The 23,575-nt window shown below is 39.7% G+C and overlaps 1 protein-coding gene across 14 annotated transcripts in view; it reads left to right on the top strand.

Moving 5' to 3' along the window:
* Window positions 1-23,575, top strand: part of LOC140209797 (multiple C2 and transmembrane domain-containing protein 2-like) — a 485,848-nt gene that overhangs the window by 298,504 nt on the left and 163,769 nt on the right. For all 14 annotated transcript variants that reach the window (XR_011889071.1, XM_072278281.1, XM_072278276.1 and 11 more), the window contains 5 exons: window positions 1,658-1,751; window positions 9,020-9,122; window positions 13,435-13,537; window positions 16,052-16,153; window positions 20,454-20,528. Coding sequence is in view for 13 of the 14 variants with exons in the window: in XM_072278281.1 (XP_072134382.1) it covers window positions 1,658-1,751; window positions 9,020-9,122; window positions 13,435-13,537; window positions 16,052-16,153; window positions 20,454-20,528 (477 nt within the window). In the remaining variant the exon portion in view is untranslated. The remainder of the gene's footprint in view (window positions 1-1,657; window positions 1,752-9,019; window positions 9,123-13,434; window positions 13,538-16,051; window positions 16,154-20,453; window positions 20,529-23,575) is intronic.

Below are 23,575 nucleotides of genomic sequence, written 5' to 3'. Positions count from 1 at the left end.
AGCAATTATGAACGTGTTTTTTTTTAAAAAAAAGCTCATGTTCATATCATAAAGTTTTTGGAAACCTTGGGGATGACACTAGTCTTTGTCAGTAACGCAAATGGAACATATCTACCATATTTTAAGCCCAGTGATCTTGACTCCACTGAGCATGTATGGCACGAGAGAGGTCGGTGATACTGTTCTGAGGACCATAACACTGGCTAATTGTTTCCTCAGGCCTTCGCTTGCTCTAAACTCCATTAAAGTTACAGTAAGAGATTGGGAGAATTTGTAGGGAAACACGTGTTGTAGCACAGTGGTGCTGCAGGTAATGCATCTGTGTCACAACTCTTGTGACCTGAGTTAATTTTGACCTAAAGTGGAGTCTGCGGCTGCATGGGTTTCCCTGGGATGTTTCAGCTTCCTCCCATGTTCTGATTACCTACTGGTAGTTGGGTTCATTGTCTGGTACGAGCTACTCCTCTCGTAGGTCATTGTGTGGTAGTTAATGGGTGTACATGAGATAATTGATTACAGGCAAATGCATTCAGTGGCCGCTTCATTAGGCAATTCTTGTACCCTGGCCGTGGGCCTTGGCCATCCACTTCAAGGTTCGACCTGTTGTGCATTCTGAGATGCTCTTCTGCATACCAGTGTAGTAATGCGCAGTTATTTAAGTTACTGTCACCATCCTGACAGCTTGAGTCAGCCTGGCCATTTTCCTCTGACCTCTCTCATTAACAACCCATTTTTGCCCACAGAACTGCTGCTCACTAGATTTATTTTTTTTTGTTTTTCGCACCATTCTCTGTAAACTCTGGAGATTGTTGTGTGTGAAAATCTCAGGAGAGCAGCCATTTCCGAGATACTCAAGCCACCCCATCTGGCACCAACAATCATTCCACAGACCGCGCCATTTAGTTCACATTTCTTCCCCATTCTAATCTTTGGTCTTGACCATATCAGCATACTTTGATGCATTGAATTGCTGCTACCTGATTGGCTGATGAGATATTTGCACTAATGGACAGGTGTACCTAATAAAGCGGCCACCACATATAAGTGGTGAATGAGATTAAACAAACTGCTCTGAGAGGTATCATTGATATCAATGGTTTCTGGTGTCATGTGAAAATATGCAACAAATTATCGATATAGCTTATACCAGAGTAATGCATAATGTAAGTGATGAGCTGGTGATTTGCTCTCTGTGCAATTTGGTGAGTGATTGGGTTGAGTTTTCTCCAGTCTTGGCAATTTACTTCCAAACATTTCATCATTACGCAAGTGAACATGCATCATGCAAGAGAATTTCTAGAAGCATGGTTTTCCGTGAACAATTCTGTAAACAAGCATGTAGACCTCGATCCTATTTATGAACTGACATGGGCAAAATTCTAGTCCGCAATGCACGAAGTTTACCACACAGCCAATCAGTGACAGGATTTCCTCCACGCATCACAACTGAGTTTCTAAAATGACATCCAATCAGCTGATTGAAAAGTATATAAAAGTATACTTGGAGGACACACCACAATCAACGGCGCACTAATGATATCTCCTCGCATTGTGAGTAAATTGCCAAGATCGAAGAATAACTGAACCCAACCATCAACCACCTAAGATACACATCTTTTGAATTTAGTGAGTGTTCTCATTTTAATTTTAACCCTAGAGTCTGCGAAAGACTTTCCAGGAAATGAGTGACATTGGCTTTCTTCAAGTTCAGGTGATCAAAGCCTGTAACCTACCGGCTGCCGATTTTGCAGGTATTATTTTGTGAACTTTTCATCCTAAGTACCTCTCAGTCCCTTGGTAGCTTTCTATCATTAGGTTCACTCTTCAGGTGCTTGCCTGGTTAGCAGTTCTAGTGTCCTCACTTAATTTTCCTTGCATTGTAAGCAAGTGTAACCCGGTAGAATTTTGGATCAACAACCCTAGCACTAATGTCCAGGTCAACTTGAGTGTTATTAGCTCTAGCATTCTTCGCCTGCAACACTTTGAACCGCTACTTCTGGTTATGTCAGCGCCCTTCTTATCTATGCTCCATTACGTTTCATCAAGAACACAAGCAGATAGGAGCAGGAGTAGGTTACTCAGCCCCTTAAGCTTGCCCTACTATTCTGTATGATCATGGCTGATCCATGCTGGCCTCGAGTCCCCTCCTGCACCTGTTCCCCATTGCCCTCAACTTCTTCACCTTTCAAACATTTATCTATCTCCACCATAAACATATTTGGTGATCTTGCCTGAACCGTGCTCACGAGACGAGTGTACCAGGAAGTCATTACCCCTGTGAGAAGAAATTTTTGTGCACGTTGACTTTAAATGAACAGCCCCTTTTTAACTACTGTATATGTCCCCTTGTTCATGATTCTCCCACTAGTGAAAACATTTGATTTGATAGAGGTATACAAGACTATGAGTGGTATAGGTAGGATCATGAAAGCAGGTTTCTTTCCACTGAGGTTGGATGGGACTACAGCTAGAGGTCATGGGTTAAGTGTGAAAGGCAGAAAGTTTAAAGGGAACATGAAGGGAAACTTCTTCACTTAGGGGGTCGTGAGAGCTTGGAACAAGCTGCCAGTGCAAGTGGCGCATCTGAACGTGACTTCAATGTTTAAGAGAAGTTTACATAGGTACAAGAATGGGAAAGTTATGCGGGCCTATGGTCCCTGTGAGGGTCAATGTGGTTTGGCACAGACTAGATGGGCTGCATGGCCTGTTTCTGAACTGTACTTTTCTATGACTCTATTTCACCATTAACCCTGTCAATTTAATTAAGACCTTAAGCTTAATTGCACTGAAGAAAAGTAATCTTTTATGAGGAAATTTGAGGATGTATGTTTATCTGTGACAACACTTCATGGCTTTGCCTTAGGACAGTGCCTCCTAGTGTTGAATTAGCAATAGTTTTCTTACTGATGCCTGCAATAAATGATGGTTTTCTTATACATCAACTTCTATGACTTCAGGATATCTCTTAGCACTTTACAGCCAATGAAGTAGTCTTCATTGTTTTCACTATTGCAACATGGTGAAGTTGGTAGCCAAAACACAGCAAGACTCCACTAATATAAAACTGCCTTTCTACTGAAGTTGCTTGAGAATTAAATATTGGCTGAGATAGCTTTGAGAACTCCCTCGCTGGTCTTCAAGGTGGTGCAGTAAGATCTTTTAAACTCAGCTGAAAGAGCTAACAAAGCTGTGGTTTAACCCGTCATACAAACATCCATCATTGCAGCTCCCACCTGCAGACTCCACTGTGGCTCAGATGGTGAAATAGGCTGTGCATTCAAGTCTCAATCCATATCCTTGCATAGAAGTATCCAGGGTTGACAGTTCAGTGCAACAGTGCATGTGTGCTGTTGTAAAGATGCTGAGGTTAACTGAGACGAAAGCCGAGAATACCACAGAGATTCAGCAGCTTTTTTTTTAAGATTTGCAGAAGCTGCAGTTTTTGCTCTCTGATTGCCATTTTACTGTAGTCTCATTTACTTGGGAGTGGGCAGTGAAGCCCACAGGAATATGATCTCTGTTGTCCTGTTTAGTGTTATCTTGCATTGTCAAGAACAGGTCATCTGGATGTTGCTGCATTGTTGTTTGTAGGATCTTGCTGTGCACAAATTAGCAGCTGTAGTGACAACAATTGTAAAGTGTTTCATCATCTGTGAAACGCTTTGGTTTGGGCCAAAAAGTAAGTAATAGGTGCTATATAAGCTAAATTCTTTGGAGTTGCAGTTGGAGTCTCGGATTTATGCTTATAAATGTGGATTTCCTATCAGCAATTCAGCAGGCATTCTATTTATTTATTTATTTCAACGTGCATAGTCCTTCTAGTCCTTCGAGCTGCACCACCCGCCCATCCCCGAATTTAATTGTAACCTAATCATGGAATAATTTGCAATGACCCATTAACCTACCAACGGGTACATCTTTGGACTGTGGGAGGAAACCGGAGCACCCGGAGGAAACCCACGTGGTCACAGGGAGAACATGCAAGCTCCTTACAGGCCGCAGTGAGAATTGAACCCCGATCCCTGGTACTGTAAGATGTTGCGCTGACCACTATGCTGCCGCGACACCCCTAACGTAACAGAAGATTATTTAACCATATAGAATTTTCTATTTTATGAATGGATACTTAGTATTCTCATTAAATATTGGGATAGTTGTTCGATGTAGAAATCCCCTTTGCCTAAAGCGTGCCTTTGTGAGCCTGAACTAGGACCACACATGATTACTTCTGATCAGTTTATATAATCTCCACCTTAACAACTGGATGAGTAATGCATTATTGCGAATAAATCCACAGAGCATTTACTTTGTCTAAGAAATGAGCTGTATTAATGACGCTGCTCTAAATAAAGATTAGAAGCACTGTGATATTTCACTCCAATACACCGCAGCTTAATTGCCTGGCAGTGATCTGTGGGAGGAGGTCGAATTTATTCACCTGCCCTTCTGCTGTCATAATTCTTTTCAATTTAGAGGCTTGATTTGGAAGCTGACGATGTCTGCGGTGACCATGATAGATGCCCTGTATCCAGTTACACATCAAGCTGCTGTCTTGCCTGCATGTCAGATGTATTTTCTTCATAACAAGTCTTTTCAGTTCTATAGCCAGAGCAGTACAACACCAGTTCTCTGACTGAAGCCACCTGGAGTTTTGTAATAAATCTGATTATATTTGGGACATCATTTAATTTTTGTCTTAAGTGGTGTGTTCTCTATTTAGGAAAGTAAGTAAATATTTAGTGATATAATTTGACTGTCAGCCTGTCCACTTGCAATAAAGCTGACAGTCTGAATTAAAAAGGATATTATGAGTTTGCTACAGAATGCATCAGCACCATTTGGATCAGTGGTCATGGTGAAGGAGAATAAATTCATTATAGAAGGGAGGGGAATTTCCTGAAAGAGAATGAAAGGAGCGCTGAAGAGCAAAGTAGATTGTGTACAGAACAAGAACCAGCACAGACTGTTTGAGTCCAGTGTCTTATTTCTCTCTTTGAGGTTTTTTCCTATGTTTTCAGTGATCAGCTGTTTTATTAGGTGCCTCCTGTACCTAATAAAGTGGCCACTGAGTGGATGTTTGTGGCCTTCTGCTGCTGCAGCCTATCCACTTCAAGGTTCAACGTGTTGTGCGTTCATATTTGCCCTTGCTGTAACGTACGGTTATCTGAGGTACTGTCACCTTCCTGTCAGCTTGAACCAGGCTGGCCATTTGCTCCTGACCTCTTTCGTTAACAAGGTGTTTTCGCCCACAGAACTGCTGCTCACTGGATATTTCTTTGCTTTTCACACCGTTCCCTGTATGAAAATCCCAGGAGGTTAGCAGTTTCTGAAACCACTCCGCCTGGTACCAACAATCAGTCCACGCTTAAAGTCACTCAGACCATATTTCTTCCCCTTTCTGATGTTCAGTCTGAACCTTTTGACCATGCCTGCATGCTTTTATGCATTGAGCAGGTGTATAGATGTACCTAATAAAGTGTCCACTGAGTTTATAGGCCAACAGGATGATTGATCTCTCAAAAGATCTGACCCTCTCCCGATATGAATGTCCTTTGTTCCCAGTGCCTATGAGTATCTGACAAGTACGAATACAGCTCTCTTTGGAATTGAAATTGGTTGTACTAAGATACATTGAAAAACTTTGTTCCGCTTGCTATTCATACAGATATTTGCAAACGTATGTGCATCAAGGTAGTAGAAAGGGAAAAGCAATAACAGGATGCAGAATATAGTGTAACAGATCAAGAAAAGTGCTGTTCAGGTAACAAATAAGGGGCAAAGACCATGACAAGGCAGATTGAGAGACAGTTCACCATATAACAGCAAGGCAGAAACTGTCTTTGGTATTCTTGTGAGTGTGTTCATGGACACAGAGAGACAGGAAGACACACCTTTTAAACTCGTTTAGTTGTTTTGCAGTGGCACTCTGCTGAGATTACCAGCATCTCCAAAGTTCAAAGTAGATTTTATTATCATATTACATATATATCACCATATACAGCCCTGAGATTAATTTTCTTGTGGGTGTACTCAACAAATCTATAGAATGGAGACTCTAACAGGATCAAAGAAGGATCAACCAGAGTGCAGAAGACAACAAACTATGCAAATATAAATAATTAACAATAAATAAGGAGAACATGAGATAATGAGATAAAGAGTCCTTGAAACTGAGATCACTGGTTGTGGGAACTTTTCAATGATGGAGCATTGGGTAAACTGCTGTTGGAGTCTTCACAGGGTTAGCCTGGCACAGGAAACTTGAAGCCATTCATTTAGATCTGCACTGTAGGGCTGTAGGGAAGAATTCTTTTTAATTAGTAGAGTTTACTTTAATACTATAGTTCATAAATTCTTAATGCCACCAAATTCACACCAACCAGCAACTAAACACTTACACTATTCCTATACTAATGCCATTTTATTCTCCCTATATTCCTGTAGCACTCCGTAGGTTTACAATCCACATAAACTAGGGACAATTTACAACACCTACCAACTGGCATATTTTTGGAATGTGGGAAGAATCCAGAGCACTGCAAAGAAAACCCCTCCGTCCCAAGGAGAACATGCAAACTCCATACAGGCAACATTAGAAATCAGGATTGAAAATATTTTAATAATTCCAGTTTAAGTTGTATTTAAATGTCTCCGAATGATGTCTTCAGAACATTGGTAAGCCTTGACAGCTTTGACAATTGACTAAGCAGGGGGTATGGCTTAGGTGCCTGTCAAAGGCTCGCAAGTCTGTTGAAGGTTTGCTGTGTCCCAGTTGTGTTGCTTGAGGTCCAGCTGCAACGTGGGGTCAGGCAACTCAATCCTATAATGATCAACCTTCTGGGTCCAGAGCCGGCAACTTCAGAACAGTGGTGAATATAGGCCACAGGCCCCTCTTGAGAAAAAATCCTGGCCACTAAAGTAGTAATTCATTTGGAGGAATTGCGATGTGCACCTCGTAAATATTAAAGTGTGAATATCAGGATGGTTTGCACCAGTAAGCAATCTTCACCCTTAAACAAGATACCTTTTAATTAGTTCTAATTTGTCATCCATATTTTTATCTCTTTAATAAATAACACATGTTTCAGTTGGAACAAACGATGCAGGCTGAGGTAAATGTTATTGTTTGTGCTCCTTCACAGCACATGATCCCCATTAGTCAGTACTTAAACAAGGTATGGAAGAATTCTATTGGTGATAACTCTTTGAGCTGCAATATAAATCATGACACTAAAGTAATAAAGTTGGCACTGCCTGCTAATGGAGTGTGTGAACCCGTTCATAAACAAAGAACAATAAGTGGTACATGATTCATTACCTCATAAGATGGTGCATGCAAAAAAATTTTGTGTCTTTGTGACTTACAGTGTAGTCAGATTCACAAGAGCTTCTAGGAAATGCCCTTTAACCTTGTCTGGCCACTCTGTTCCTAATGCTTTGATGCAAAGCCAAAGGAGACTAACACCGGGATATAGTATCATATAAAATTACTGCACTTAACATTACTCTATAGCTTTGAAAGTGCCGTTAGCTTCCTCTAACCATCAGACTTTGCAAAATCAGTTTTCAAAAAGGCAATTTTGTTAATCAATCAAAAATATGCACAAATGAAATGTTTTCTGAAAGGATTTTTCTTATGTTATTTTATTGCCGTTTTTTATTAGTAATCTTTGTTAAAATACTAGATATACAGTGAAAGGCTGTGTGTGTATAGGTACACAGATACAGTGAATGTGGAGAAGTTTGTGAGTCTTTCTGTAAAAAAAGTGTAAACAGCTGAGAATAGAATTTCTAGCAGCTTCCATCATATTCCATCAATCTCCCACTGAAGTTAAAAAAGGATGAACACTGAACAACAATGCACACAGAATGCTGGAGGATCTCGGCAGGTCAGGCAGCATCATGCAAAAGAGTAAACAGTCGACATCTCGGCCCTGCTGAGTTCCTCCAGCATTTTGTGTGCATTGCTTTGGATTTCCAACATCTGCAGATGTTCTTGTGCTTGTAACATTGAGGAACGTTTTGGTTCTGTGTATGTCTATGTATAATATCGTGTGAGTGTATGTAACGGATGTGTGAGACACAAGTCAGCCAAGGTCAGGGAATTAGCATGAAAATTAAGCCTTATAGCCCAGCTTGTCCTTCTGACCCAGGTGTCTTCCTGAAGCTAGTCTAAATATGCTTGCATTTGGCTCAAATCCCTCTAAACCTTTCCTATCCATGAACTTGTCTTTTAAATGTATATAGTTCTCTCGTTCCATAATACCCACCACTCTCTGAGGAAAAACCTGCTTCTCAGATTACCTACAAATCATTCCCCTCTCACCTTAAACTACTGCCTACCCTTTATACTCTCCTACCTTGGAGAAAAGACAGACCTTATCAAAACTCCCCATGATTTGTAAATATATGCAAGGTCATGTCTCAACCTTCTTTACTGCTGGGATAGAAGCCCTAACCTATTGGGTCTCTCATTATAACTCGATCCCTCCAGTTCCAGTGAGGAGTTATTGGTTTAAGAAAGAAAAACAAACTCACATTTGTGCAATATAATGGAAAATGATTGATAAGTTATACATTCTCCTCTCTCTTTGAATGAGTTTTCATAAATCCTTTATTTGATTTATTCATGATCCTTGTCTAGTTATGATCCCAACATTTGACTTCCCTACAATCGGAAGCATATTTCTGCGTAGTACATCTCAATCTTCTGGTCCTCTGTTGTGTCACTCCTCAGCTTTCAATCTTCCCTGTTTATTGTAATCTCTTGATTATGGCATCATCCTAGTAAGTCAGTGTTGAACCTTATCAAGCTCTTTAAATGCTTTATTAATTTACTTACATTGATTTCATTGTATTTCTTGCATGTACTGTGAATGCCCAGAAGAAAATGAATCTCAGGGTTGTATATGGTGATATATGTGTACTTTGAAAATAAATTTACTTTGAACTTCAGCTTTCAAAAATTTGACCCATTGGTTCTTGTCTTAATCAATGAATACTCAATTCTTTTTAATAGGAAAAAGTGATCCATTTTGTGTTCTGGAGCTGGGAAACGATCGACTACAAACACATACCATCTACAAGAATCTAAATCCTGAATGGAACAAAGTTTTCTCATTGTAAGTTTTTTAGAACAACTGAAAGGTTGCTTTAGTTCTATGAGTATGTTTGAGTGTATGAGTGTTTTCCTGATGCTAAAGAAAGAAATTTCTTGTTATCAGGTGTAAGATTGTGATTATGAACAGGCTTTACCTCATTTTTAGAGTACTGTATAAAAATTGCATATTTTAATGTCCTAGCACAAATAAGTTTATTTAGTTATTATGCAGTGTTAACCCTTTGAATTGCAATCCTTATTTCTTAATCTAGAAATTATCAGTAATTATAATAATAAAAAAAATTCTGAGCCAATTAGAACCATATCCTTAGCTTCCATATCATTGCTAGAGCATTATTCTGACCAATATGACAGGAGAAGATCAAGGTTTTGTTTTGTTTATTAATGGACATCACTGGCAAAGCTAGCATTTATTACTCATTCTTACTTCCCCTTGAGCAGTGAGGTAAGTGACTTGACTACTCCTGTCCTGTCTGGTGAAGGTACATGCATCGTGTCACTGGCTAGGGATTCCAGGATTTAGTCTCAATGCCAACAAAATGATATATTTCTAAGTCAAGCTAGCTTGCAGTAATCGGTGATTCCTCTGCACGTGAAGCCGTTATCCTTCCTCATGATAAAGGTAACAGGTATAGGAAGTGCAGGAAGTGCTGTTATATTAGCTGAGTAACTGCAGTGAGTTTGTGGGTAATACATCCTGCAGAAGGAATGAATTTCTAGTTTTATATATAGGAAAGGACCAAGTTAGTTGTTACGTCACAAATCATGTTTATTGATCTTGGAACTGCATTAATCCAGCCATGTGGAAAGTATCTCATCACATTCTGACTTTTCGATGGTGGAAAGACCCAGAGATGTTAGGAAGGGAGTCATTCTCTGCTGGGTAGCTGGTGTCTAGCCTGCTCTTATAGTCAAGTTGTTTATATGGTTGGTCCATTTGAGTATCTGGTCAAAGAAGACTCACGTGATGGTTGGGGAACTCAGTAATGTAATGCCATTGAATATTAAGGGTAATAATTGAAACCCTCTCTTGTTGGAGATGGTTATTGTATGGTACGTGTTTTATGAATTTTTCTAGCTTCTCAACAGTTTATGCTTACAATTCAGCGACAAATGATTTAATTATCTCAGGAGTTGAGTATAAAATAAACATCATGTGGCCATTAACAAGTATCCCCATTTATGACAAAGAAAAATAAACACTGGACGACAACAGATTTTGCTTCTGAAATACTTTTTGGTGTAACTTATGGATTTTGCGCTGCTGACCATGAAGTTCCCTATCACACACCATATTTTTAAAATCGCTTATAGTTGTTATTTGAATTCATAATTCAAGCCAATTAAAGTGTTGCCCATGGTTAAACTGAAAAGTTTTCTATTTTGTAGAAGCATGCTTAGGCAGAGTTGATGCTACGTGGCAGGACAGATAGGATATAAAAGCTTCACATGCACACCGTTCTATGCATTTGTTTACTTTCTGTTATATTTGTTGTGGGTATGTACTTAAATCTCAAATACAGAGCATAACTCTTCTTATTAATAAAGCCTGTGAGCTCCACTTTGCATGTAAAATTGGTGACCAAGATAAAGCCCTGGCTCTTCACATTTATTGCATAACATGCGCTCAGATCTTAGAGCTTGGCTCAGAGGGGCTCGGAAGTCAATGCCATTCATTGTCCCTATGATATGGCAAGAACAGAAGAATCACATGGCTGACTGCTACATCGTTCTGTCCAGTGTGCCTGGTTTCTCCAATAAAAAAGAAGAAATCCATTGAATACTGCAATCTCCCATCAGCCATGAGACCTGTGCTGCATGACGATAGCCACCAGAGACATGGAGTCCAGAGAAGGCAGATAAAGATGCCGTGATGCAAGAATGGAAAACGACACTGACATCGATACAGACAAAGATTTTGAACCCTTCTTATTGAGTGAGCCTCATCTGATAACTCAATCTGAGTTAAATGACCTGGTCAGAGATTTTGGTTTGTTAAAGGCAAAAGCAGAATTACTAGGTCTGAGTCTGCCAGAGTGAAATTTGCTATCACCAGGCACAAAAATTTCCGAGAAGCATTTTGATATTTGAGACAGATGTTTCCCAGTGTCACAGATGCCAAGATTAAGGAGAAGCATTTTTGTTGGTCCACAAATCAAACTGATTATCAATGACAGGTAATTTGAAGAACTTCCAGTGGGACCGGAGAAAATCGCATGGAAGGCATTCAAGAATGTTGTAGAAACATTTCTTGCCAACTACAGAACACTAAACCATGTGCATCTGTTTGACAACATGCTTCAAGTATACAAAACTACGAAGTGCAACATACCAATAAAGATTCATTTTCTTCATTCCCACTTAGATTTCTTCCCTGCAAGTCACTGATGACCATGTGAAAGGTTTCATCAGGACTTTGTGGTCTTGGAGAAAAGGTATCAGGACAATTGGAATTCATCAATGAAGGCTGATTATTGTTGGACACTTAGGGGAGAAGCCTCAGAAACTGAGTATAAGTAAAAATAATCAACAAAACATTTTTAACTTAGCTGAACTATTACAAAGCAATTGTTAAGCAATTAAACACATCGTATTTCATAAAAGTTATTTGCTTGTTTCTTCAACTTCCTATGTGATACAAGTAGTCTGAAATTACAGTGTATATTTGTGTTCAGCTTCAAGCAGTGTTGCATAACTACAAAACAATTCCGAAGAAGCAACACATTAGAACAAATGTGCTGTCCATTGTAATTGATAATGTAGATTAATGTGGTCAGAGATGGGTTAACACCTGAGGAATTCCAGCATTAATTCATGGATTTGGAATGATTGACCACTGATAAACACAGTCATCTTCCTTTCTGCTAGCTACAGTCCTAGTGTTTGGAGCATTTTATTCCTTTGATGATCACTGACTTCAGTTTTACCAGGGTGTCTTGATGTCAGCTAAGTGCTGCACTGAGGTCAAAGGTCATTGCTTCTATTTCAGCTCTGGAATTCTGGTCCAAGGCTATGATAAGGTTTAAAGCAAAGTGATCATAACAAAGCCCAGAATAGGCATTGGTGAACAGGTTTCTAGAGAATATGTGTTGCTCAACAACACCCTTTATCATTTTGTTAATTGTTGAGAATTAAATGAATAGTAACTAGAATACATTTGTCTTCTCTTGTCTGACCATTACAGACTTGATCAATATTTCAGAGTGTCAAGTGAATGCCAGTGTGGGAATTGGGCTAGAACACCATTGCCTAGAGTCATATAGTTACTCACAAATATAGCAGGTAAATTGGCCCTTCAGCCTACGATGTCTGCAACAGTTGGCAACCATCCATTTGCATTCATGCCATTCACTCTACGTTCCATCAACTCAGAGGGAGCAATATGTAGGGGCAGTTTAGCCAACGAGCCTGCATGTCTTCGGAATGTGGGAGGAAACCAGAGTGGCAGAAGGAAACTCATGCAGTCACGGGGAGAAAGGGCAAACTATGCACAGAGGTCAGTCAGAATTGAATAGAGTCTCTGGTATTGTGAGGCAGTAGTTCTAATAACTCTGCAACTGTGCTGCTACAACTAGTTCAGCAGCAGCAAGATCTTGTCTAGTCTCTTAACCTTTGTTATATGCAGAGTTCACAGCTGTTTCTTTATATCATGTGAATTGAATTAGCCAGAAGCTGGCTAGTATGCTGATGAGGATTGTAGTAAAAAGCTGAGATAAATTGTGCACGAGGCATTTCTAGCTGAGGATGGCTGTTAATGTCTCCTGCTGTGCTTGAGATTTATTGGATTAGATTGTTTAATTATTATTTTCTTTGCAGCTTCACAATTAATTGCTTGTATATTATTTAACTTTATATATATATATATATGTAATTGTTTAGTGTGTTGCCTAGTGACTACAGAATTTATATGCAATTATTCAGTACTGTATGTCCCCTATTGGTTATATTTGTGTTATTCTGGAAAGTTTTGGGAGTTTCTCTGGTGCTGCACTATTTGAATAGTGGCTTTCTGATTGGTTAACTCTTATCTACAAATTTGAAAGGAACGTTTCTTATCCATGGAGTATTAAAAGAGCTGAACATGAGGCTACACCATCTTTCTCTCTTTCTGCTTCTTTCTTCCTTCATTTAGTAGACCTCTATCACTGTCTGTTTTTTAATTTTCTTTGGTCAATTAACACTTAATAAAACAATTGTGAAGCAACAGATTTTGTGCCTCTTTCCTGACTTCTGAAAGAACCTTCGATTAAAACATCAGAATTCAACACAGTGCAACATATTTAATAATTGTCTCCTTTTGTTCTTCCCTGCAGTAATATTAGGGATATCCACGATGTCCTGGAAGTTACGGTCTACGATGAAGATGGGGACAAACCACCAGACTTCCTCGGCAAAGTAGCAATACCTTTGCTCTCTGTAAGCACTCGATGCCTATAACCACTGTGAATTTTGTTTGCAAAGGCCAGTTTATTTCTAGTATTAAACCCTTCATCATCTGTGTGGTGTCAGAAGAGTCATGAGGCTGAAGCCTGGAATCTGCAATGAATAAGAAATACTCAGCATTTCAGGCAGCATCTGTGGAGAATGAAACTTCTAGTCTTTCAGGTCATCATGTGCTGATGATTGACGCTGTTTCTCTCTGCACAGATTCTGCCTGACCTGCTAGGTGTTGTCAGCATATCATTTTTATTTCCCTTATAGAAATGGGTAAGGCTCCTGTTGGTCTTGTCAAAGAACTGCTGAACTGTAGTAGAGTTTAAAAATGAAATGTAGGAACTTGACTTTTTGATCTGTAATTTCTAACTTTTCTGTTAGTGTATTGAGTGCACTCATGGTGATAGTTTACAGCTGCAGTTTGGTCTGCATATTAGTCCTTGATTCTCACTGTCTCAGCATGACATCCTATGAACAAATTCAATAATATTTCAAACATATTAGCACCTATCTTATTCTCCTATCAGATTCCTTCTTCTTCAGCCCCTTATCTCCTCTACCTATCCCCTCCCAGCTTCTTACTTCATTCCCCCCCCCCAAACCACGCACCTTCTCCCTTACCTGGCCTCACCTATCTCCCTGCTAGCTTGTACTGCTTCCCCTCTCCCATCATTTTATCCTGGCTTCTGCCCCCTTCCTTTCCAGACCCGATGAAGAGTCTCAGCCTAAAATGTAGACTGCTTATTCCCCTCCATAGATGGTGTCTGACTTGCTGAGTTCCTCCACATTTTGTGTGTGTTCATCTAGAGGTATCAGCCGCATATCTTGCTCACTCCGGACAAACTGTATTATGTCTCGATGACAATGTAATGCAAGGGGAACTGAAGCTGTGTCAGAACCATTGGGCTTGACATGCTACAGATGAGCTGTTAAGATTAAATGTATTCTTTCCTGTGGAGTGAGTTACTGCCACCTAATCATTTTAGGACAAGATTAGAAATGGCCTTTATTCTGACTGGTCGGAACAAAACCTGCTGGACTTACATTTATTGTAGCGTCACATTGGTGGCGGTGGGAGGGAGAGAGGAAGGACCATGCTTGAATATTGAACGGAAAGTGTACTGGTCCTGTCTGCCTACAGCGAGAGAGTTGCTCTAGAGATGGTGTTTGGACCATGTTATGAAATTGCACTTGTGGAATTTCAGTACATAGATATTTGTGATAGAATGTAGAATAAATAGACTAGACTAAGCTCATTATAAACTGCCAGCAAGCAATCAAACCTTGCTATTACAATTACCTGGAAAGGCTAAATATGTTCAAATTATATTGGTGGTTGCTATGAGTTTGTAACATGAGAGAACCACCCTATCAATCATTTAAGCCACTCTATTGACTATAATGAGACCCTGGGGATTTATTATCTTGAGAAGTTTCTAACAAGGTTGCATTTACGAGGCAATAGTCAACACAATTTAACAACTGTAAAATCAGAACAAGAAAATACATCCCCTTGGATTAGGTACATGCTAAACATTTCTAAAGAGTGAGCATCTGTCTTTCTCTCAGTTGACAATATTCCTTTTTCGGTGGTCAACAAATCAACAGTAGTTATAAATTTAAAGAAAGGAACCTTATGTTAGGAAGATGGGGGTGCAGGATCTAATCACATTTGCAGATGAAATGTGATGTTAACGTACGGTCAGTAAGACTAAACATATGAGGAAGTACATTGGAATTCCTGCTACTGGACTTTCCCACTGATGCAATAAACCCAGAGAAAACTTCAGGTTCTATTGTTTGAGGGTTGCAGGCACATAGTGGATTAAGTTTCAGGATCTCCTTTGCCAAGGTTTTATAGTTTCATTTCCCATCTCTGTACATGGCTATAATTGTTAGTTAGCTACTGCCACTGGTGTTTAGGACAGCAATGAATGCTCTCCATATGCTGCATTGCTCTTTCTGTAACAATTATGTTTTAACCAGTCAGGATTGGTAGCCCTGAGCTGAAACCCTGAACCTGGAGGACTGGTGGACCACTCTGAGCCTGACCTCTGACTTTTGACCTGTTTGGAAAGGGTGACCCTACCAAGAGCCAAAGCATAAGGCCCTGACTCCAGCCAAAATAGGTCTCCGGGTCATTGAGGCACATAACCCTTCAAACCTACGACAAGGTTGCCGTCCTCTTGGAGGTGTAGTTGTTAAGCTGTGTGAGTCCCTTTTCAATAATTATAATGTTAATACAGCTTGAGCGCCTGAAACAAAGTAGAGTGGATTTTGGAGGAAGTGGTCAGTTAGAGCCTTCTTACCATCCTTGTAATCATAATTCGACATTGACACAAAGCAGTTTCAGCTTTACTCAAATGCTTTGAGTGTAAGAGTGCAGTTGACCAGTAACCAGATGACTCGATCATTCTCCTGCTGGGGCTGAGGAGGCCTTGAGAGGTTTCATGGTTAAGTCTCGACTCCACAGAATGTTCTGCTTTGTGACTCTAGGTCAAGAATGGTCACAAGACTAGATATGTACTGAAGAACAGAAAGCTGGGACAACCAGAAAAGGGAGTTCTTTACTTGCAGATGGACATTATATTTAACCCGGTGAGTGAGCACGATATCAATTATTCTTACACTGTAGGTTTGTTCAGTAGCTGTTTTTGAGTATAAGCATTTTCCATTCATTTGCTTTATTGGCCATTTAGTGAAAAGACCAAGTTCCTGCAGTAATGAAGAATATAATGCCCAGGTTTACCACATAGAGTGAATGTAATGGGCAGATCCGGTGCATAGGACTAATGCTGTAAATTTTAGTGTCATAATGCAGGATCGGAATCGCCATACCTTCCCTGTACCCAATATCATTGGTAGCTCTAAAGAATATGCTACAGATCTGACAAAGCCAAGGTCCAGATCATTTGTTGCACAGGCCTGAGGAGCCTACTCTCTTGCTTCCATGTTAACAGTACAGAGCAAAGACACTCGGTGGCTATTTTATTAGGTGCAAGAGTGGAACCCCAGTGTGGTCTTCTGTTGCTGTAGCCCATCCCTTTCAAGGTTCGACATGTTGTGCATTCAGGGACACTCTTCTGCCCCACCACTGTGGTAATGCGTGATTATTTGAGTTACTGTCTCCTTCCTCTCTGCTTGAACTAGTCTGGCCATTCTCCTCTGACGTCTCTCATTAGCAAGGCGTTTTCGCCCACAGGAAATGCTGTCACGGGATATTTTATTTTCTTTCTCTCACCATTCTCTGTAAACTCTAGAGACTGATGTGCATGAAAATTCCAGGAGATCAGCAATCTCTGAGATACTCAACCCATCCCGTCTGGCACCAATAATCATTCCACGGTCAAAGTCGCGTGAATCCCTATCCTGATGCTTGGTTTGAACAACAACTGAACTTCTTGACTATGCTGGCATGCGTTGAGCTGCTGCCACATGATTGGCTAATTAGATATTTGAATTAATGAGAAGGTGTACAGGTGTACCTAATGAAATGGCCACTGAGTGTAATTCCACATACTCTTGAAAAATAAATTCTTCTCGGGCTTCCAGCTGGGTACAAGTATCGATTTTAACTGAAAAACTCTGCCATCTTCATCATGAATCTCTTAATGATGCATGCTGCAATCAGATTATCATAAAAACTGAGGGACAGCTAAACCATTGCTGTATGGTTACTACTAATCATTCAAAAGCATTCTTAAACAAATCACGAAATGCAGGTAAATCTGTGTTTACAAAACAAATTATGTAATAATGCTGCCTTTAAATAAATTTTAACTGCTGTATTTTTTCATAATGGAGCAACAAAAAGCTTAGACAAACAAAAAGAGCCTTAGGGTTTCATTTAGACTGTGGTTAATCATATATAATTTGAAGCTTCACTGGAAATCATGGAAATATCCAAGGCATCAGGGCTTCAGGGGAATAGTATTAAGTACACGGTAGTAGATGGACAGAGGGCAATATGGCAACACTAGCTGATAGCTCAGTGTATCTCACTAAGATTTCTTTTTTCTTGCATTCACTGAATGCAGATGTTCGCATGCTTTATTGTGTTAACAGCTGGATCTTATTTGTATTTTAGCCGCAGAAAGTTAGTATACCCTGAGTCAGTCAACAGAATAAAAATCTACGTTTCCTCTGTGTAATGATGTAGTAAAAGTGATTTGTTACTTTGCTGATGTTATTCCCCAAATATCCTGAAGAGACACAAGGCTGGATTTTCCTGGATTGAGTTTGCACTAATGGTGCATCTTTATGTTGAAATCATCAACATCATCAACACCGATTTGCATCGGAATTTCTTGTCAGTCTTATTAGTGTATGCCCAAAGAATGAACGGTAATTAGTGCGAGCAAAGCACAAGAAGAGTAGATACCCTCTCAGAATGGCTCAGACTTCCTGGTGCAACTTGTTTTGCCCCTCTCCAGGTCTATCAGGAGCATAGAAAACTTGCATTCTCTGACTGTGTTCTGAGGCAAAGCTGTACTTGAGAGTCAGGTAAGTTTTGGCTGAGTATTTGGCAGCATTCAAACAATTGAGGAAAATTAATGGAAGCGTATTTTGACTTAATGGTTTATAATTTCCCTTGGGGTGCAGAGGGAGGAGTAGGGAAAATGGCTGTTCTCAGTTCTTCAGGCACAAATTCCAGACCACAGTGCAATAAAAGTGCAATATTGTTTCGCATTTTAGTTTTATTATTGCTTCTCTGGGGCCATGGCAAAGATGGACGAATTGGATATTGGAACAATAAAACTCTGGGAACTATTCAAGGTGGAAGATCTAAGGCCTGGCTGGATGCTTTCAGTCACTTGTGTCTCCTTTGAACTTCGTCGAACACTGTTTGCTTATGTTCTTAATATGCTCCTGTCCTGCTGGGACAGGAAACTTACTGCATGTGAGAAGAACCTTCAGTTCAATGTAACAGTGCCATAAATTGGAAAGCATTCCACATGTCGGAAGAGTATATCCAAAGGTCAGTGCTTTAGTTGCCAAGTGCTTCCACAGCTGTTCTCGGCTGATTTATGGGGTTTTTTTTGCACAAGGAACTAAATCTTTATAAAGCAGATTCTTTAAACTTCTGTGGGCATTGTTCTGCAAATTAACTCATACAGGGTGGGGGACAAGAGAGAGACATGCTTGAATACTGAGACTGATCAGCTAAATGGAGCCCATTCTACAATTCATTATTTTGGCAAGACAATTGATTTCTTGGTGAGAAAGTGTGTGAGGTACAGATTAGAGACTCTGATTTCTCACTGATTCATTATTTATTGAATTTAAGATGCCTAACTTGCATCTCCCCAAATAGATCTTTTACTCCCAGTTGAAGGAAGGTCAGCGAGCCCCTGGTAGGCAAAGGAAACGCTTCAAAGATAACATCAAAATCAGATTGAAGAAATTCAGCATTATATCCAAAAACTGAGAGGAGACAGCACTCAATAGATGCACCTGGAGGAAATGATACATGAGAATGACATCCGCTGTGCCGCCAACAACAAGCAGCAGCTACAAAATGAGAGACTGAACAGCCAAAGGACCCAACCACTAATCACAGCCACCACTTACTCTTGCCCACATTGTACCAGAATATGTGGATCCTGGATGGGCCTCTATAGCCCCCCTAAGTACCCACCAATAGAGAACCGCTGAGGAGAACTTCATACTCGACTCGAGTGATTGCACTACTACTATTGAGTGATTTGGGGACTCAGTTGAGTCTTGTCTATCAGGCTGGAGTTGTATGGTTGTATGATAACGTGTTTCCCATTTAAAGGAACTTAAAGTGAAAGGTGAAATATTGAAGCTTTTACCATCAATCCATTTTATTGAAGTCGGTGTTTATAAGAGTTCTTGCATTTATGCAAGCTACTTGATGATTTGACTGTCAACCATATTGAATATGAAAGCTGTTCACAGGTGGTGGAAAGGAAATTAATTTACCTAGTTCATCCTTTTGAGGAAATCTATGTTCAAAGTATGCGAGCTGGATATGCAGTGCACCAATTGTGTGCTGTATTCCAAATCTAAATTTAGACAATATAACCATATAACAATTACAGCACGGAAAAAGGCCATCTCGGCCCTCTAGTCCGTGCCGAACTCTTACCCTATCCTAGTCCCACCGACCTGCAATCAGCCCATAACCCTCCATTCCTTTCCTGACCATATATCTATTGAATTTAACTTTAAACGACAACATAGAACCTGCCTCAACCACTTCTGCTGGAAGCTCATTCCACACAGCAACGAATCTCTGAGTAAAGAAGTTCCCTCTCATGTTACTCCTAAACTTTTGCCCTCTAGTTCTCAATCATGTCCTCTTGTTTGAATCTTCCCCACTCTGAATGGAAAAAGTCTAACCACGTCAACTCTATCAATTCCCCTCATAATTTTAAACACCTCTATCAAGTCTCCCCCTCAACCTTCTACGCTCCAAAGAATAAAGACCTAACTTGTTCAAACTTTCTCTGTAATTTGGGAGATGAAACCCAGGCAACATTTTAATAAACCTCCTCTGTACTCTCTCAATTTTATTGAGCTACAGTTCAAAGTCAAAGTTGAGTTTATTGTCATCTATGCTCAAGTACACTGTGAAACTTACTCACAGCAGCATTATAGACTCAGCGAATCACACAAAAATAAATCAAGCACAATTTTTACAAGAAAGAACACAATTATAACAAAAAACTTCCATGTTAGTGCAAAGTGATCCAAGTGGTTCTGCTGTTGCTAAAGTTTAGCGATTACGGCTTTGCCAGTCGTTCAAGAACCAAACTGTGTCTTATGTTCAGTGTACAGAATTTAACTCAGTATTACTTGATTTTTATTTCCTTGTGAATAACCCAAAATGATGAGTAAATTTTCAATGTTTGTTTTTTTTAAATTTTCGCAGATTAAAGCAAGCCTCAGAACTTTTAAACCAAAGGAATCAAGGAAATTAGAAGAAAACCCTAAATTTTCAAAAAAGGTATTTCAGCTTTTTAAGACTAACAACTATAATCTATATATCAGCAGCTTAGCACTCATTCCCTTGAACTCCATGTGCTCAGAGATTTATATAGCTTCAAGGGTCCTTTTGGGCACCAGGGTAGCATAGTGCTTAGCGCAACACTATTACAGCTCTGGGCATCTGAGTTCTGAGTTCAAATCTGACATCCTCTGTAAAAGTTTGTACATATCTGCCCCCGTTGTGGGTGGATTTTCTCTGAATGCTCAAGCTTCCTCCGACAGTCTAAAGATGTACAGATTAGTATGGTAATTTGTCATTGTAAATTGTCCTGAGATTAGGCTAAAGTTAAATTGGGGGTTGTTGAGGATTGCTGGTTGTTGCAGGTTGGAAGGATCTATTCTGTTCTGTATCCCTAAAATAAAAATAATACTTGAGCATTAATGCTAAAAGAAGAAAGTATGGATCAAGTGATATTTGCAGGGATGATGCAGAAATATTCACCTTTTGTATTTTACTTTTGTTTGTTTGAAGAGAAGTACAAAGACATTCTTAATGTGTGACCAGAATTCTTCCCTCTGGTCTCATTCTTACTCTACTTTGTACCATGCAATGAAATAGCACAGAAGGAAACCATTCAGTCCTTTGACCTTGTGTCATCTTTTTGGAACATCTATTCAAGTAAACTTATAATATGCTGTATGTCTACATTTTTCACCCAAAGACCTTCAGGTTTTTTTTTCCAATAAAATTGTGATGTGATGCTGTGGGACAGGATGTAGATATGGCTGGCAAGTTGCCTTGAGTTGGGCCTCATCAAACCTCATTTGGAAACAGAAGATCTCAGAATCAAGCTCAATGCTTCAAATTGTCTCCTGTAACTGCAAATATTACATAACAATAAAAAAATGAAAGAGAAAAATGGGTGTATAACACAGGATCTGCCAAAACTCCTGAAATTTGCCCCCTTTTTGAAAGTTTGCATTATTAGTTTTAGAACCAAACTTTATCACCAACTGTTCAAACCATTTAAGAAAGACGCATGGAAGCAATGGATTTTTTTTTAAAAAAGGGCTAGTTATTATCATCTTTCTCTCAGAGAGCATATACCTCCTGTTTTCCTCAGGTTGTAATGTCTCACTGTGTTGTACTGTGACAGATCAATGCTTGCCAGGACCAACCAGTCTTTGTCAGTCTTAAGGCCATGCCACTCAGGGACTTGTGCTAATCTTATTTTGTGTCTCTATGTGCTATCGTAACTATATATGTTTGTCTATACTGTGTTCTGCACGCTGGCCCCAAAGAAACGCTGTTTTGCTTGGCTGCATACGTGAGTGTGGATGAATGACAATTAAACTTGAACCTGAACAGTAAAGTAGATGTATTATACAATGTCAGACCTGTACCCACCAGTACTCTGCCCCAGTGTTATACGATGACAGAATTATGTCCACTGGTATTGTATCCCAGTGTAGTACAATGAAAGATCTGTCCCCACCTTTACCTTACCCCACAGTATGTATTGACAAAACCGTGCCCGCAGAGCTGTGCCTGTGATGTTCAAGTTCACGTTTACTGCCATTCGACCACGTACATGTATACTCCCTAATGAAGCCACATTCCCCTGGACCAAGATGCACAAAACAGTACGTATAATTCACATGTACTCTATAAAGTAATATTACCACAAGTAAAGAATTATCTTTGAAAATAGTATATCCAGTTGTTTTAGTTCCCCATTTAAAATTATACCAGTAGAGTTGACCACTCAGTCACTTGAGCCTTCTGCTCCATGGCAGATTTAAGTGTAAGGTCAGCTCTGTATTCTTCCTTTCTATTTTCAGTATCATTCACGTCCTTATTCTAATGTTTTAAAAAGCATTTGGAATCTGCTTCTATTATCCTTTGGAAAAGAGAATTCCATGGACTCATAACCCTCTGCCAGAAAAGCTTTCACTTCATCTCTGTCTTGAACGGGTGATTTCTTTGTTATTGATCAGTAACTCATCACTCTAGACCAGGGGTTCCTAACCTGAGGTCTATGGACCTGAGGTCTACCTCGTTAATGGTAGGGATTCTTGGCATAAAACAAGGTTGGGAACTCCTGCTCTAGGTTCTTTGACAAGAATCTGGATGGGCATAAAGGTTGGCATGTACTTGGTGGGTCAGAGGATCGGTTTCTGTGCTGTGCAACTGCATAAAACACTTTTCCATGCCCAGTTAAACTTAAAATCAAATATTTTCTTGACCAATTCTTCAAGAGATTCAAGATTCAAAGTACATTTATTAGCAGTGTATGTATGCAGCATACAACCCTGGGATTCGTTTTCCCCACAAATAAAGAAAAACCATGGAACCCGTTCAGAGAAGAACATGCAAACCAGTGCAAAAAAGAAACAGATCAGGCAAATGGCAGCAAAAAAAAAAATGAGCGAAAAGCACAGAATCTAAAGCACAAATTGAACGAGAAAGAGTCCAGGCATATTCAGTTCAGTTCTGTGTTCGTTATCTGCAGGCCATCCCGATTCAAAATCATCCAAAATCTTGCTGGCAAGTGCCACTGAACTCCTATGGTTGAGTTGGGAAGGCCCTATTTTGCTGATCTGAAAAATCCTGAACTGTAGTGGCGAGGTCCCAAATTATGTACTGAAACAACTCTGACCCTAAAAGTAACCTAGCAGTTTTTCAGCTAGTGCAAGCTTTGTCAATTGTCAAAACTGCTTCGTGCATATATGTCTAATGTACGGAAACATTCAAAATGATGAAAGAAACTATTAATTACAGTACTCTGCTCCCAGCATTTTCTATTTTGAACCATTCTATTTAATTTCTGTTTCTCTTAATAAGGCCTTGACATCTTTCCTAAAGTGTATCACTTACTCTTGGTTCTGCAACATAAAGCAAAAGTGTCATAATTGTTTGATTCCAAATCCCAACGAGTTTCCTTGCCAATGCCAAGAAGAGCCACAAAAAGCCACCTTGCTAATGCCAGGGATTGCCACAGAGAGCCTCCTTTTTAATGCCAAGGAGAACCTCCTTGTCAATGCTAACAATTACCAAGGAGAACC

The sequence above is a fragment of the Mobula birostris genome, chromosome 14, assembly GCF_030028105.1.
Source record: "Mobula birostris isolate sMobBir1 chromosome 14, sMobBir1.hap1, whole genome shotgun sequence".
Classification (NCBI taxonomy): Eukaryota; Metazoa; Chordata; class Chondrichthyes; order Myliobatiformes; family Myliobatidae; genus Mobula; species Mobula birostris.
This window is presented reverse-complemented; position numbering and strand designations above follow the sequence as displayed.